The sequence below is a fragment of the Chiloscyllium plagiosum genome, unplaced genomic scaffold, assembly GCF_037043375.1.
Source record: "Chiloscyllium plagiosum isolate Xiang-an unplaced genomic scaffold, Cpla_swu_hap1 HiC_scaffold_24, whole genome shotgun sequence".
Taxonomy (NCBI): Eukaryota; Metazoa; Chordata; class Chondrichthyes; order Orectolobiformes; family Hemiscylliidae; genus Chiloscyllium; species Chiloscyllium plagiosum.
In genome coordinates this window covers 17,574,976-17,591,062 of record NW_028270162.1, presented here as the reverse complement: position 1 = coordinate 17,591,062, position 16,087 = coordinate 17,574,976, and the positions used below count along the sequence as shown (strand labels likewise).

Genomic DNA, 16,087 nt, shown 5'->3' with positions numbered 1-16,087 from the left:
ATTATATTCTATTCGTCAAGATTTGCCCATTCACTTAATCAAAGTATACCTTGCTGCAGACTGTGCCATCCTCACCACTTGCCTTTCCATATATTTTTATGTTATCTGAAAACTTGTCTATATTTCTTTCACTTCCTTCATCCAAGATACTAACATACAATTGTAAATAAATACAGCCCTGTGGCACTCCACTAGTAACAAGTTGCTTTCCTGAAAAAGGTTTTAAAACTTTCCCAACCTTCTGGCTTGCCACTAATCTTTGGTCATAGGAATAGATGTAGACCATTCAACCCATTGAGCCTGTTCCATCATTTAATGAGATCATGGCTGATCTATGGTCTGACTCCATTTACCTGCTTTTGGCCCACATCCCGTTGTCATGTTGCACCTTATTTTGTTTCAATTTGATGTGGTCCTTAACTTAGTTCACAATGGTCGGCTTATCCGCTTCAAAAGACTTTTTCTTTCTCACTGGGATATATCTTTGATGTGAGCCACGAACTATTTTCTGAAATGTCTCCCATTGTTCCTGAACACCGTCTTTGCTGCCAAACCATATGCCCAGTCCATTTAGAGCCATAGCGATGTACAGCACACTTCAGTCCAAACCGTTCATGCCGACCAGATATCCCAACCAATCTAGTCCCACCTGCCAGCACCCAGCCCATATCCTTCCAAACCCTTCCTATTCATATACCCATCCAGATGCCTTTTAAATGTTACAATCGTACTGGCCTGAATAGGAAAGGTTTGGAGGAATATGGTTGGGGTGCTGGCAGGTGGGACTAGATTGGTTGGGATATCTGGTCGGCATGGACAAGTTGGACCGAAAGGTCTGTTTCCGTGCTGAACATCTCCATGACTCTATGGTCAGCATGACGAGTTGGACCAAAGGATCTATTTCCATCCTGTATACCTCATAGATCAGCCCATGATCTCATTATATGGCAGAACAGGCTCATCGGGCTGAATGGCCTACACCTATTTCTATGACCAAAGATTAGTGGCAAGCCAGAAGGTTGGGAAAGTTTTAAAATCTTTTTCAGGAAGGCAACTTGTTGCTAGTGGAGTGCCACATGGCTGTATTTATTTACAATATGCATGTTAATATCTTGGATGAAGCAAGTGAATGAAATATAGATAGGTTTCAGATAACAAAAATATATGGAAAGGGAAGTGGTGAGGATGGCACAGTCTGCAGCAGGGTATACTCTGATTAAATGAATAAGCAAATCTTGACAAATAGAATATAATGTGGGAGAATGAGGTTGTATGTTTTGGCAGAAATAATAGAGAATTTAAGTATTATTTATGTGGAGAAATTAATCTCGTCTCATTTGCTAGCATTTGGCCCATATCCCTTTAAACCCTTCCTATTCAATATACCCATCCAGATGCCTTTTAAGTGTTGTAATTGTACCAGCCTCTACCACTTCTTCTGGCAGCTCATTTCATAAACGTACCACCCTTGGTGTGAAAAAGTTGCAGTTTAGGTCCCTATTAAATCTTTCCCCTCTCACCTTAAATCTGTGCCCTCCAGTTTTGGAGTCCCCTACTGTGGGAAAAAATACCTTGTCTATTTACCATGTCCATGCCCCTCATAATTTTATAAATCTTGACAAAGATCACCCCTCAGCATCCAACGCTCCAAGGAGAATAGCCCCAGTCTATTCAGCCTTTCCTTAGATCTCAAATCCTCCAAACCTGGCAACATCCTTGTTTTCCGAACCCTTTCAAGTTTCACAACAACCTTCCTCAAGCAAGGAGACCAGAATTGTATGCAGTATTCCTATAGTGGCCTAACCAAAGTCCTGTACAGCCGCAACACGAACTCCCAACTCCTATATTCAATGCACTGACCAATATAAGCAAGCATACCAAACGTGTTCTTCGTTATCTTCTTTACGTGTGACTCCACTTTCAATCAACTATGAACTTGCACTTCAAGGTCTCTTTGTTCAGCAACATTCTCCTGGACCTTACCTTTAAGTATTTAAGTCCTGCCCTGGTCTGCCTTTCCAAAATGCAGCACCTTGCATTTATCTAAATTAAACTCCATCTGCCACTCCTCAGCCCATTGGCCCATCTGATCAAGATCCTGTTGAACTCTGAGGTAACCGTCTTCGCTGTCGACTACACGTCCTATGTTCACAGCCAAATCATTTTTATATAAATGATGAAAAGGAGTGGACCCAGTACTGATCCTTGTGGCACACCGCTAGTCACAGTTTTCCAGTCTGAAAAGCAATCCTCCACCACCACCCTCTGTCTCCTACCTTCCAGCCAGTTCTGTATCCAAGTAGTTAGTTCTTCCTTTATTCCATGTGATCTAACCTTACCAGCCAGTCTACTATGAGGAACCTTGTTGAATGCCTTACTGAAGTCCATACAGATCACTTCAGCTAGATTGGCACTCATTGCTTTCTAATTACCTTATTGATGTTTAGTACATTTGCTTCCAACACAGGTTTCTCTCTTTGAAACTGGATGCTAAGTTCTAATAATATGGTCAGTTTTCTACAGGATCTTTACTCTGCCTCATTATATACTACCAGCTCCAAAATAACCCGATTCCTGGTTGGATCCACAACATACTGTTCAAGGAAACTATCCCAATACTGTCTGTTTGGGTGCCAATAGACTATTTTCTTTTTGTAAAGTCAAATATCCCCAAAAATTATAGTTCCCATATGTAGAGTTTACAATGAGTACCAAAGTGATGGTTTCAGTTTTACCAGTGTTCAACTGAAATAAATTAGGTATCAGATTATCAGTACAACAATAACTGATTGGAGAGGCTCAGAGAGAGAGAGATATGGTCAGCATGAAAAATTGCCTTATTCCTGTGAATGATTTTGCTAAGGGGCAACATTTGGATGAGAAAGAGGGATGCAAAAAGATCCTTGGAAGACATTCACAGTAACAGTATGGAGCAGGAAGAGAAACCATCATAAAAACTGCTATGGCAGCAATAACCAAGGCAGTACAATCCCATTGAGCTAGGCAATGAAGAAAAGAAATTGCCAATTGCCAATTCTATCTCTGCTTGACATCCACTTTCTAATCTTTGGGATAAAGATTGAGACAGTGTATTGACATTTTTTCTCCAAGCACAATAAAGAGTTTTAGTTCAGTGTCTGACCTGCTGTCCACAGTGATTAATGGACCAAAAACCAAAAGTGTTTTAACCTAACACTGAAGCAGATAGATCATGTAGTGTCTTTTATATTCTATCCAATTAGCAGGGTTTATTTGAACAGGAATTTCCAGTTTGGAATGCCAATATGGGCAAATGGAACGTTAATATTTCCAAGAATCAGACGAAATGTTATGACTAGTTTTGACAATTAAACATGACTATGGAATTAAGTATGAAACCAAGGCATCATTAACTGAATAAAGCTAAAATATTACAGGTGCTGGAAATCTGAAACAAACAAAGAGACCATGAAATAAACACCATGCATCTGCTACCATTGTCCTTCTAGATGGAAGTGATTGTGGGTTTGGAAGTTGCTGTCTAAGCACCTTCAGTCAGTTTTGGCTGCTCATCTTGCAGCTGGTACACAATGTCAGTGGTGGAGGTCATGATTTGGAGATACCGGTGTAGGGCTGGGGTGTACAAAGTTAAAAATACACAACACCAGGTTATAGTCCAACAGATTGGCTTTCAATTAAACCTGTTGGACTATAACCTGGTGTTGTGTGATTTTTAACTCAGTGGTGGAGGAGGTGGATACTTGTGGATGTCATACCAACTGAGTTGCTTTGTCTTGGATGGTGTCAAGCTTCTGGAGTATTGTTGGAGCTGCACCCATCCAGGCAAGAGGGAAGTATTCCATCACACTCCTGACTTGTGCCTTGTACAGGGTGAACAGGTTTGGGAAGTCACTTGCTGTTTATGCTGTTTGGCATACAAATAGTCCTTCTTCATAATTTCACCAGGTTGATACCTCATTTTTAAGCATGTCTAGTACTGCCCCTAACATACCCTCCTGCATGCTTCATTGAACAGAGTTAATCCCCTGGCTGATGGTATTGGTTGAGTGGGGGATATGCCAGGTCATGAGGTTCCAGATTGCACTGGAGTACGATTCTGCTGATGGCCCACAGTGCCACATGAATATTCATAAATTATAGATCTGTTCGAAGCCTGTTCCATTTTGTAGGGTGATAGTGCCATATAAAACAATAGTGATATTATCAAAAGAAAGACAGAACTTTATCTTCAGAGGGACTGCGTTTACTTACACTGTCGAGAACAGATGCATTTGAAGCTGGTAAATTGGTGAATACATTTTTTCCTCCCTAAGTACATCTCCCACCTGTCTCCTTCAGTGGTCCCCAGCTTTTCAGATAACAGTCTTCAGCCAATTCAATTCACTCCACGTACTATCAAATGGTTGCAGATACTACGTATTGCAAAGGCCATGGGTCCTGACAATATTCTGGCAATGGTACTGAAGACTTGTGCTCTAGAACTTGCCATTCCAAGCTGTTCCAGTGCAGTTACAACACTGACTTGGGAATGACAACTGACAAGTAACATTCACATCACACAAATGCCAGGCAATGACCATCACCAATAAGAAACTCTCACCAGCCCCCCTTGACATTCAAATGGTGTTACAATCACTATCAACATCCCACATTGACCAAAACCTCAACTGGACTCACCACATAAACACAGTGGCTACAACAGCAGGTCAGAGGATACTGCAGCAAGTAAGTCACCTCCTGACTCTCCAAAGCCTGTCCACCATCTACAAGGCACAAGTCAGGAGTGTGATGGAATACTCCCCACTTGCCTAGACAGATATAGCTCCAACAAAAAGAAGAAACTTGACACCATCCAGGACAAAGTAGCCCATTTGATTAGTACCACATTCACAAAGTATCCACTCTCTCCACCACTGGCACTCAGTAGCAGTGTGCACGGCAGAAATTCACCCAAGATTGCGGATTTTGAGAAGATATGTAGGTCAGGTTGTAAGCTTGCTCACTGAGCTGAAAGGTTTGTTTGCAAACGTTTTGTCACCATGCTAGGTAACATCATCAGTGAACCTCTGGTGATGTGCTGTTGTTATGTCCCGCTTTCTGTGTGTGTCTTGGTCTCATAAGGTGGGTGATATCACATTGGAACGAACAGTTAATGGAGAATTTCAGACCAGCATCTACAGGAGAGCAACACACACAGAGCAGATACTTAACTACAGAAGCAATCATTCCAACATCCACAAATGGAGCTGCATCAGGACATTTAAGTGGGCCACAACACACTGCAGCACCCAGCAGAAGTAAAATACCTATACAACGTATTCAAGAAGAACGGGTAGCCAATAAACACAATCCACCGATTCCTATACAACACACCCATCTTAAGAGACCAAGACACATAAATTGAAAGCGAGACATAACACCAGTGCTTTACTGGAGGCTCACTAATGATGTTGCATAGCATGGTGATGAAATGTCTGAAAACAAACCTTCTAGCTCAGCGAGCAAACTTACAACCTGATTCACCCAAGATCCTCAGACAACATATTCCAAACCCACAACCACTTCCACCTAGAAGGACAAGGACAGGAGATACATAGGAACAATGTCAGCTGCAAGTTCACCTCCAAGCTACTCATGATCCTGATATGGAAATGTATCACCGTACTTCAATGTTGCTTGGATAAAATGCTGAATTTTCTTCCCTAATGGCGTTGTGGGTCAACCTACAGCAGATAGACTGCAGCAATTCAAGCTCACCACCACCTTCTCAAGGTCAACTAGGGACAGGCAATAAATGCCGGCCAACCAATGACACTCATGCCCCATTAGAGAATAAAAAATAATTAGGGAGAAACTCAGCAGATTTGACATAGTCTGATTCGAGTTCAATATGTCTCTTCTTGAGAACTAAAAGGTAATGGAAATTCTTTTTGTGTGTACTTTGGATGGAGGCAGAAGCCCAGAACAAGACCTAGTGCAACAACTGTTGGTGGAACAACAGAGAGAATGAGAGAGTTGCAAAATAGATCTAAATTAACTAAAATAAGATGAGTGATGTGCTTTGAAATTCTCAGCAGTGCCACTTTGCATAATGGCGCAGAAGCTAAAGGTAAAAATACAGTCATCATAGTCCCATCAGACCACAAAACTGCTCTCTGATTAGCAGGGGACTGGTGATTGTTTAAACGAAGGTCACCATGTCTCAGGTGAGGGGCAAAGTTAAGAAGTAGAATGCTTCATGGTAACCCCAGCCAGCATGAGAACTGATCCTCCTCTGTTGGTGTTTCTCTATATTGCACACAAGCAGGACCAAACATTCACTATTAGAAAAAATTGTACATGTGCAGTAAAGGCTGAGATAGGTAGATTCTTGATCAGTAAGGAAATCAAGCATAATGGGAAAAGGTCAAGAAAATGGACACGTGGAATATTGAATCAGCCATGACCGTATTGATTGGTGAAGCAGGTTCAAGGGGCTGAATAGCCTATTCCTTGTTCCTATTTCTTACGGTTTTATGGCTGTTGAACTGATTAGATTAGATTAGATTACTTACAGTGTGGAAACAGGCCCTTCGGCCCAACAAGTCCACACCGACCCGCCGAAGCGCAACCCACCCATTCCCCTACATTTACCCCTTTACCTAACACTACGGGCAATTTAGCATGGCCAATTCACCTGACCTGCACATCTTTGTGACTGTGGGAGGAAACCGGAGCACCCGGAGGAAACCCACGCAGACACGGGGAGAACGTGCAAACTCCACACAGTCAGTCGCCTGAGTCGGGAATTGAACCCGGGTCTCTGGCACTGTGAGGCAGCAGTGCTAACCACTGTGCCACCCTGCCTGCCTGGAAACATTTGCATGTTAGCACGAATTTTAAAATCATATTCTTGGATTATTTTTAAGACTTGTATACCATTTATCTCAGTCTTAGATTCTATTGTATTAAATAAATTTTAAGAGGCTAGTTACTTCGTGGGTGAGCTTATGGCAAAATCAAAGACCCATACCGTTGCTGAAACCTTAATCACGCCTACCTGTAAATGTGTGATGTGGGGAGCTAATGTTGCAAAAAGAATCAACAAAATTCCACTCTCTGAAAATCGTTTCAACAACAAATCGTATTGAGGTGGTGCTGCAGGACAAGTTAGCTACTAGTGGTAAGTTTGCTTTGCAGATTGACAAGTTCACTGATATAAGTAGACACTGCCATTAGCTGGCCAATAGTTCAGAACATTGATGGGAACTCCATTCAGGATAATGTTTTTATTCTGTAATGAGCTACCAAGTCATGCAACTGGTAAAGAAATATTTCAGATAACAGGCACCCACTTGAGGGAAAAACTAACTAACCTGGGCTACAAGCTGAAGCATTTGCACTGATGGAGCAGCTTCTATGACAGGGAAAATCAAAGGATTTGACAGTAAAGTAAAAGAGGAAAATATTGACATCCAGATCATCCACTGCATCCTCCATACTGAAACTCTTGCAACCAAAACAATGCAACAATAGAGTTAGCTGCAGTGTTACAGCACACATGAAAACTATGAATTACATAAAATCATGGTCATCAAACTCATATTTACTCATTATTGTATGTGCAGAAATGGAGGCCAAGCAGTGTTTACTTTTACACATCAAGGTGCAATGGTTATTGTGGGGGAAGATTCTCCCCGGTGTTCAAGAACTCCAAGGAGAAAAGGACATGCACTTCATTAATGCATGAACTGTCTTGTAAAGAGTTACTATCTGATGATTATGGTGTGCAAATCTGGCATATCTTACAGACATTTTTAGCCATCTGAATGAACTGACTTCTAAAAGGCTGGGGCAAAATGAGACAATCCTGGCCATGGCAGATAAACTCCAAGGTTCTAGATCGAAGATGTTGTGAAACTTGAAAGGGTTCAGAAATGATTTACAAGGATGTTGCCAGGGTTGAAGGACTTGAGCTATAGGGAGAGGCTGAACAGGCTAGGGCTGTTTTCCCTGGAGTGGAGGCTGAGGGGTGACCTTATAGAGGTTTACAAAGTTATGAGGGGTATGGATAGGTAAATGGCCAAAGTTTTTTCCCTGGGGTCTGGGAGTCCAGAACTAGAGGGCATAGGTTTAGGGTGAGAGGGGAAAGATACGAAAGAGACCTATGGGGCAACTTTTTCACACAGAGGGTGGTACGTGTATGGAATGAACTGCCAGACGAAGTGGTGGAGGCTGGTACAATTGCAACATTTAAGAGGCATTTGAATGGGTATATGAATAGGAAGGTTTTGGAGGGGTATGAGCCAGGTGCTGGCAGGTGGGACTAGATTGGGTTGGGATATCTGGTCTGTGTGGACAGTTTGGACCGAAGCTGTACATCTCTATGACTCTAAATCTGAGCCTTTGGCAGAGACAGTAGCAATGGGTTGATGTTTCTACAAGCATCATCAGCGGCAGATGCAGCTGTCAAGATACACAGCCTCACATTTAAATATCTCAAAGTACTGTAATAAAAGTTCGAATTCTACTTCCACTCAAACATGAAAGACTATGACTGAATACATGATCTATCTAATTCAGTGTCTTCTGATTCATTTCAAAATTTAATGTTAAAAACAAAGTGGAATTATACAGATCTATGGGTGGATCGCATAATTAAACTTAAGTTGAGAGAGATGTCTTTGTGTGTGCTTTGGCTTATTGTAATATATGTGATGATCTCTGATCATATTATTGCTATACTACTGCCACTTGCAACAACATACCTGCGATCCAGCATTTTCAATACTAGCATACATGAAAAACTACAGGAGGGTATGCTTGTCAGTGCAGTGTTTGCTTCGACTGATAGGGGATCGGGAAATGGGAATGACAACTAAATTGTTTCTTATTAGAGGTTTCATCAAGGGGATGTCATGCCTGACCAATCTATTAGAATTATTTGGGGAGGTAATGAGCAAATTTGACAAAAAGGAGCCGGTGGATGTGCTTCCTTTAGAACTTATATGAGGAGGAATTTCTTCTGCCAGAGGCTGGAAAATCTGTGGCAATCATTGCTCAAAAGATCAAGTCATTGAATGCATTTCAGACAGAGATAGATGGTTCTTTAATAGTATGGGTATCAAAAGTTACGTGGAGAAGGCAGCTGAATGAGGTGGAGAAACATAGGTTATGTAGTACTCAGTGCCTCCAACTGTTTCTTGATGTCACATTAAGTGAATTGAACTGGCTGAAGACCCTCAGTGATGCTGGGAATGTCTGGAATGAACCAAGATGGATCACCCACTTGGCACTTCTGGCCAAAGATGGTTGCAAATGCTTCAGCTTATCTCATGCTAACGTTCCTATTCTGGACTTGCTGCCATGTTCCAATGAAGCACAATTCAAGTTTGCATATCAACACCTCATTTTCTGCTTAGACACTTTACAGCCGCATGATTTCAATACTAAATTCAAATGTCTTTTAAAGACTAATTGTATTGTGCTTGTAATCCATTTCTCTCATCCTCTCCCCACCTTATATCCCTAGCTGAAAGTGTCTTGTCTTGCTTTTGCCTGGTTTAATTTGATCTTAGTATAAATAACTTATTCCCACACTTCCACACCTCAATTTACATCTCTTTTCTTCTTCTTTGTCATTAACCCCAACATTGTATGATCTAAAGAAGGAATTGGATAAAACACTTCGGATTAAAAGGCATCAAAAGATAGGACGATAAAGCAGGAACAGTCTATTGAGTTGGATAATCAGTCATGATCAGGATGAACGGTAGAGAAGGTTTGAAGGGCTGAATGGTCTACTCTAGCTTCTATTTTCTGTGTTAGCAACTCTTTTGTCTTTTGCACTGGCCCTCTGCCTCTGTCAAAAGTTGAAAAAATAACATTTCCAATAATTTTCAATTCTGAAGAGTCGTCATACTGGACTTAACAAGTTAACTGTTTCTCCTTCAACAGATAAGTGCCAGGTATGCTGATCTTCTCCAGCATTCTGTGTCTGTTTCATAACAAACTTAAGTTACACAGCATTCATCAATAAGGGTTATTTCAGAGACAGAATATTAATTGAGCAATACACTTGTTATAAAACACTCCCTGAAAAATAGTCATGACAGGGTACAGTGTGTGCAACTATTGATCATTGACACTGAACTCATGATGCAGTCAATGGCCCATTCATTTCGAAAATTATATACAGGCACAGAATGTTAAAAACATTCAAGCACATCAACCTACACAGCATTTTCACTGCAACCCTTAAAGTGGAAAGGTAGCCTGAGAATAAAGTGAACACAAGTAGATTTCTCAAAGGCAGACATATAACTAATAACTTGCAAATATTTTTATGATATTGCACTATTAGGCAATCCCTTGCCAGTTATCTCCTGGCTGATCAAAGGTTTGAGAGCCAAACAAATTACCAATGCTGCAATATGGAGGCATACAGAACTAACACTGCAGGCTAATGCCACCAGCACCACCAGTCTAGTCCTGCTGAGTACATTGTGTATTTGTTGTGTTTTTTAAAACTTTAGATTCTAGCTTTCACAGCATTTGCTTTTGCACAGGATATTATCCCCTTTATTCCCCAATGCAAATAATTAAGGAGCCAAATACAATCAAATTGAGGTCAAAAATTGTATAAAAGAGTCTTATCTATTTGATAAAAAAGTTCATATCTAAACCTCTTCTCCAGCTTTTCACTATGTTACAAAATGTGAATCAGGCAAAGAAGTTGTTACAATAATTGCTAAAGCAACAGTGCACCCATTAAAAGGATGGAACAATGTCACTATTCATGCCTCAAATAACTAAAACACATGGAATATTTTGCAGCTATTCCTAATGCATCATAAACTCAATTACAAAGTGCAGGCACAAAGTCCACTCACTTAAACTTAAAACCAAACCAAATATGTAAACTATTTTAGCAAACATTGCAACAGGCTTGATTTATCTTTTAACTATAGTGGAAGAATGCATAAGTGGCTTATATAATTTGTTCTTAATCTGGCTGCTTAGATTTGTTTAAAATAAGATTTAATCTCCATTTGATTTAATGGCTCCCAGAATAAACACTTAATTACAAGACTCTGCACTACAAATAACTGACATTTATTTTATCCTGTAGTTTACAAATTGTATACAGTGTATTGGCTATTTGACTTAAATATTTTTTCAACTTAGGTTACCTACATGGAATTTCAAATGTCCTATGGGAGGCCATATTGCGAAACCTAATAAATGTATCCAAAAATATTGGCTATAAAAGTCAGTTTCATTCATTGTGCAATTGCAAACCACAACAAATGAGATTTGAGTAATGCTCTGTGATGTGATTTTGTTTTAAAACAGATCCTCAAATTCAAAGGCAAATAGTTTGTGAATAGAGAGAGGTATTCATGCTCGAGTTTGAGATTACTTTCTTTTTTCATAACACAAATGCTATGTTTTTCTAACAACATTGGAATAGGAACTGTAAAGATAGAAATGTCTCAGGATGATTATTTCAAGGTAATTGGGAGTTTTTTTTCCTCTTTCTGATGCAATGAAATCAGGGAGATTGTGCAATGTGATAATTAACAAAGAACCAAAAAGCCATCAGGAATCAAAAATAAGAATCAATTAGGAAAAAAGGAATTTCACCTGTCACAATGTACTGAGATACCTCACTCAACAAAAATATTTTCATCCATAACAGGAAGATGTTGATGTAACAAAGCATGCCTCCTAGACTTTCTAGCCCTTCTAAATACCCCAATACCTAATTATTACAAAATGTTTTACTCGATGCACAATAGGTTCTCTAAATTCTGGATATAGAACACAAGCAAGGAATAGCAAATTCACATGTGGACGACCTACAAAGAGCCAGGTAGCACAAGAAAAACGTGAAAATTATATAAAATATGGTCATGATCCTACATTGCTGCAGTGAGTACAGCACATGTCTTGATTATAGGCTTGTATGGCAGGTTAGATGGACATTATACTGAATAGTTTATAACTTAAACATTTCTAACAGTCTGCTTACACAACTTGTTCATGACAAATTGATCATTTTTAAGCAACAGTTTACCAAACCATCGAGCCCAAATAACCTGCTGGGACATTAGTGTGATTCTCCATAGCACACGGAAACATGATCTCTGAAGGGATATTCCTCAGAGTCAACAATGAATCACACTTATCTGAAGTAAGCCACAGAAAAGGAAGTTGTTGCTCTTCCTAGCTTGTGCACCTAATATGCGCACAGAATGAAGAAAGTGCCCATAAGTGACTACAAGGCAGTTATAAAAATTCAGATATTGTCATAATTGCCATCAGCAACAAGGACACATTCCAACGGTGAAATGATTTTGAGTATGTGAAGGGTTTCTTTTGTTTAAAAAAAATTCACGGACTGCATAAAAATAATGAGACATATTTTTAACTACTGATGTATAATAGGTGACCATCAGGTTGTTCTTGATGCCATCTATCTGCTGTAACTGTGAGGTCTAATTTTAATATGCCAAAGATTATCCAATGCAGCTTGCCAAATTGCAAAAGCAAGAACCACAGAATGATGGTGGAATGTGAATAAAAATTTATTTGAGCATAAACAGAGGTGGTGTTGCTGGACATCTTAAAATGCATAAAGGTGGATAACTCCCTAGGATCTGACGAGGTGTACACTAGAACCATTTTGGAAGCTAGTGAAGTGATTATTGGGCCCCTTGCTGAGACATTGTATCAATAGCCATTGATGAGTTGCCTGAAGACTGGAGATTGGCTAACTATTTAAGGAAAAGCCAGGGAACTATAAACCGGTGAGCCTGACATCAGTAGTGGGCAAGTTGTTGGCAAGAATCCGGAGAGACAGGATTTACATGTATTTAGATAAGCAAGGTCTGATTAGGAATAGTCAATATGGCTTTGTGCACGGAAAATCATGTCTCACTAACTTGATTGAATTTTCTGAAGAAGTAACGAAGAGTATTGATGAGGGCAGAATGGTTGACATGATCTATGTGGACTTCAGTAAGGCATTCCACAAGGTTCTGAATGGTAGACTGGTTAGCAACGTTAGATCATGGAATACAGGAAGACCTACACAACTAGTTCAAAGGTAGAAAACAGAGGGTGGTGTTGATGCAGGGTTGCTTTTCAGTCTGAAGGCCTATTACCAGAAGGTGTGTCACAAGGATCTGTGCTGGGTACATTGTTTTTTGTTATTTATACAAATGATTTGGATGTGAACATAGGAGATTTGTTTAATAAGTTTGCAGATGACACCAAAATTTGAGGTGTAATGGACAGCAAAGAAGGTTACCTCAGAGTTCAATGGCATCTTGATCAGATGGGTTCAAATGGGCCAAGGAGTGGCAGATGGAGTTTAATTTAAGGTGATGCATTTTGGAAAGGCAAATCAGGACAGGACTTATACACTTAATGATTAGGTCCTGGGGAATGTTGCTAAACAAAGAGACCTTGGAGTACAGGTTCATAATTTCTTGAAAGTGGAGTCCTGGGTCGACAGGATAGTTTGGTATGTTTGCCTTTATTGGTCAGGGCATTAAGTACAGGACTTGGAAGGTCATGTTGCAGTTGTACAGGACATTGGTTAGCCATTGTTGGAATATTGCATGCAATTTTAGCTTCCCTGCTGCAGGAAGGATGTTAGAGTCATAGAGATGTACAGCATGGAAACAGACCCTTCGGTCCAACCTGTCCACACAGACCAGATATCCCAACTCAATCTAGTCCCACCTGCCAGCACCCGGTCCATATCCCTCCAAACCCTTCCTATTCATATACCCATCCAAATGCCTCTTACATGTTGCAATTGTACCAGCCTCCACCACTTCCTCTGGCAGCTCATTCCATACACATACTACCCTCTGCATGAAAAAGTTGTCCCTTAGGTCTCTTTTATATCTTCCCCCTCTCACACTAAACTTATGCCCTCTAATTCTGTACTCCCCGATCCCAGTGAAGAGACTTTGTCTATTTATCCTATCCATGCCCCTCATAATTTTGTGAATCCCTATAAAGTCACCCCTCAGCCTCCGATGCTCCAGGGAAAACAGCCCCAGCCTGTTCAGCCTCTCCCTATAGCTCAAATCCTCCAACCCTGGCAATATCCTTGTAAATCTTGTTTGAACCCTTTCAAGTTTCACAACATCTTTCTGATAGGAAGGAGATCAGAACTGCATGCAATATTCCAACAGTGGCCTAACCAATGTCGTGTACAGCTGCAGCATGACCTCCCAACTCCTGTACTCAATACTCTGACCAATAAAGTTGTGAAACTTGAAAGGGTTCAGAAAAGATTTACAAGGATGTTACCCAGTTTTGAGGGTTTCAGCTATTGGGAGAGGCTGAAAAGGCTGGGGCTATTTTCTTCGGAGCGTCAGAGGTTTATAAAATCATGAGGGGTGTGGATAAGGGAAATAGCCAACATTTTTTTTTCCCCCCATAGTAGGGGAGTCCAAACCTAGGGGGCATAGGTTTAAGGTGAGAGGGAAAAAATGTAAAAGGGGCCTGAGGGTGCACAGGGTGGTGTGTGTATAGAATGAGCTGCCAAGGGAAGTGACCGAGGTTAGTACAATTAAACATTTAAAAGGAAGCTGGATGAGGATATGAATAGGAAGAGGTTAGAGGGATATGGGCCAAATGAGACTAGATTAATTTAGGATATCTGATTGGCATGGATAAATTGGACTGAAGGGTATGTTTCCATTCTACACAGCTCTATGACTCTATGATTATAAATGGCTACCTACAATCCTATTGAGGATTCTTACACAATGTTCAATAGCAAATTAAAAGGGCAGAACAGCAATAACAGGTGATATACCTTACTTGTGTATGTCTTAAAACTGCAAACAGAATGTAATGTCCATTATACAATATTTGAATATTTCAATTTGCTTCTAACCTGAAGCAGGTGTGTATTCACATGAACCTCCATTGGACCCTATCCAAGAGACTAGCAGCTTGAGGATCAGTGTCATGAAGGTGGTAAGTGGTTCATAATCATTTTTCACAGAATGTATGCCAGGTAGATGATGGCAGTTAGAACTGATCTTGCTGTTTCAGAGAGTAACTCAGGATGTATAACAAAAATCAGTCAACTCTTGTATTGATGATACCCACATCAAATTAAATGCCCACCAGAATCACTCCAAATTTATTGAAAATTTAACAGGATAAGATTTATATTATCTAAAATTTATATGGTACAACTTACACCAATTCCATTGCAACCCTAAATCTGGCAATGAAAATATTTATTCCAAAAGAAGCACCAATGTCTATCACATTACTACAACTGATACTATACAGTAATAGAACTAGCTATTTACCAGGCTTCTAAATTCTCCATAATACAACAAAATCTCGTCGATAAACCTAATAATCCTGCTAAGAAATCAGCCTTGATAAAACATTTGAAAAAACATAAAAACAAAGGAATTCAAATCAAACAAAGCACACTGCCGCCGTTTATAGGAAGATTAGCATCATATATTGCGATGAATATAGATCCAGAGCAATTGTGCGTGCGTTTTGATAATCTTAAACTTCCTAATAGACCTCAATCTATTTGTCGTGTTTTCCTTCCTCAGTACCAACTTTAACACCATTATTGCTAAACAAAAACCGCGGGCACAATCCTAATAACAATAAATAATATTGTGAAAATAAAGATATAAAGGAAAGTAACCTCCCTCTGATTGCGCACAAGTTTGATTCTAATTTAACACTTTTCAAAACAACACTTGCAATATAAAATATTTCTGTTTCGGGTATAACGATCATGCCCGCATGCGGCCTGGTACATTCCCAGATTCCTAGCTAGTCCAATCGGCCCGAGGAAGCCATTAGCCCAGAAGATGCTGGCAACCATAGCGGACTCACCGAGACACTGGGACTGGAGGAGGCGCTCGGGGTAGGAGAGCGTTGCACCGTAACCAAGGCCATCAGGAAAGGCGAGCAAAGGTAGTTCCCCGGCAGGTGAAATGCTGGAGGCTGAGGCCCGGGGAGGCGGGGCTGACTGATTACCCGGACCGTTAGAAACGTTCGTGCGGCTCGCGCGAAGTGCTGAGGGGATGTGGATGCGCGA

At 40.4% G+C, this 16,087-nt stretch overlaps 1 protein-coding gene across 4 annotated transcripts in view; it reads right to left on the bottom strand.

Moving 5' to 3' along the window:
* Nucleotides 1-16,038, bottom strand: part of LOC122562571 (protein phosphatase Slingshot homolog 1-like) — a 118,571-nt gene extending 102,533 nt beyond the window's left edge. For 2 of the 4 annotated variants that reach the window (XM_087999950.1, XM_043715523.2), the window contains exon 1: nt 15,883-16,038. In XM_087999950.1, coding sequence (XP_087856076.1) covers nt 15,883-15,945 — 63 coding nt within the window. In that variant the 5' untranslated portion in view covers nt 15,946-16,038. The remainder of the gene's footprint in view (nt 1-15,882) is intronic. The other 2 variants (XM_043715522.2, XM_043715524.2) reach the window with 1 other exon arrangement.
* Nucleotides 16,039-16,087: the final 49 nt, after the last annotated feature.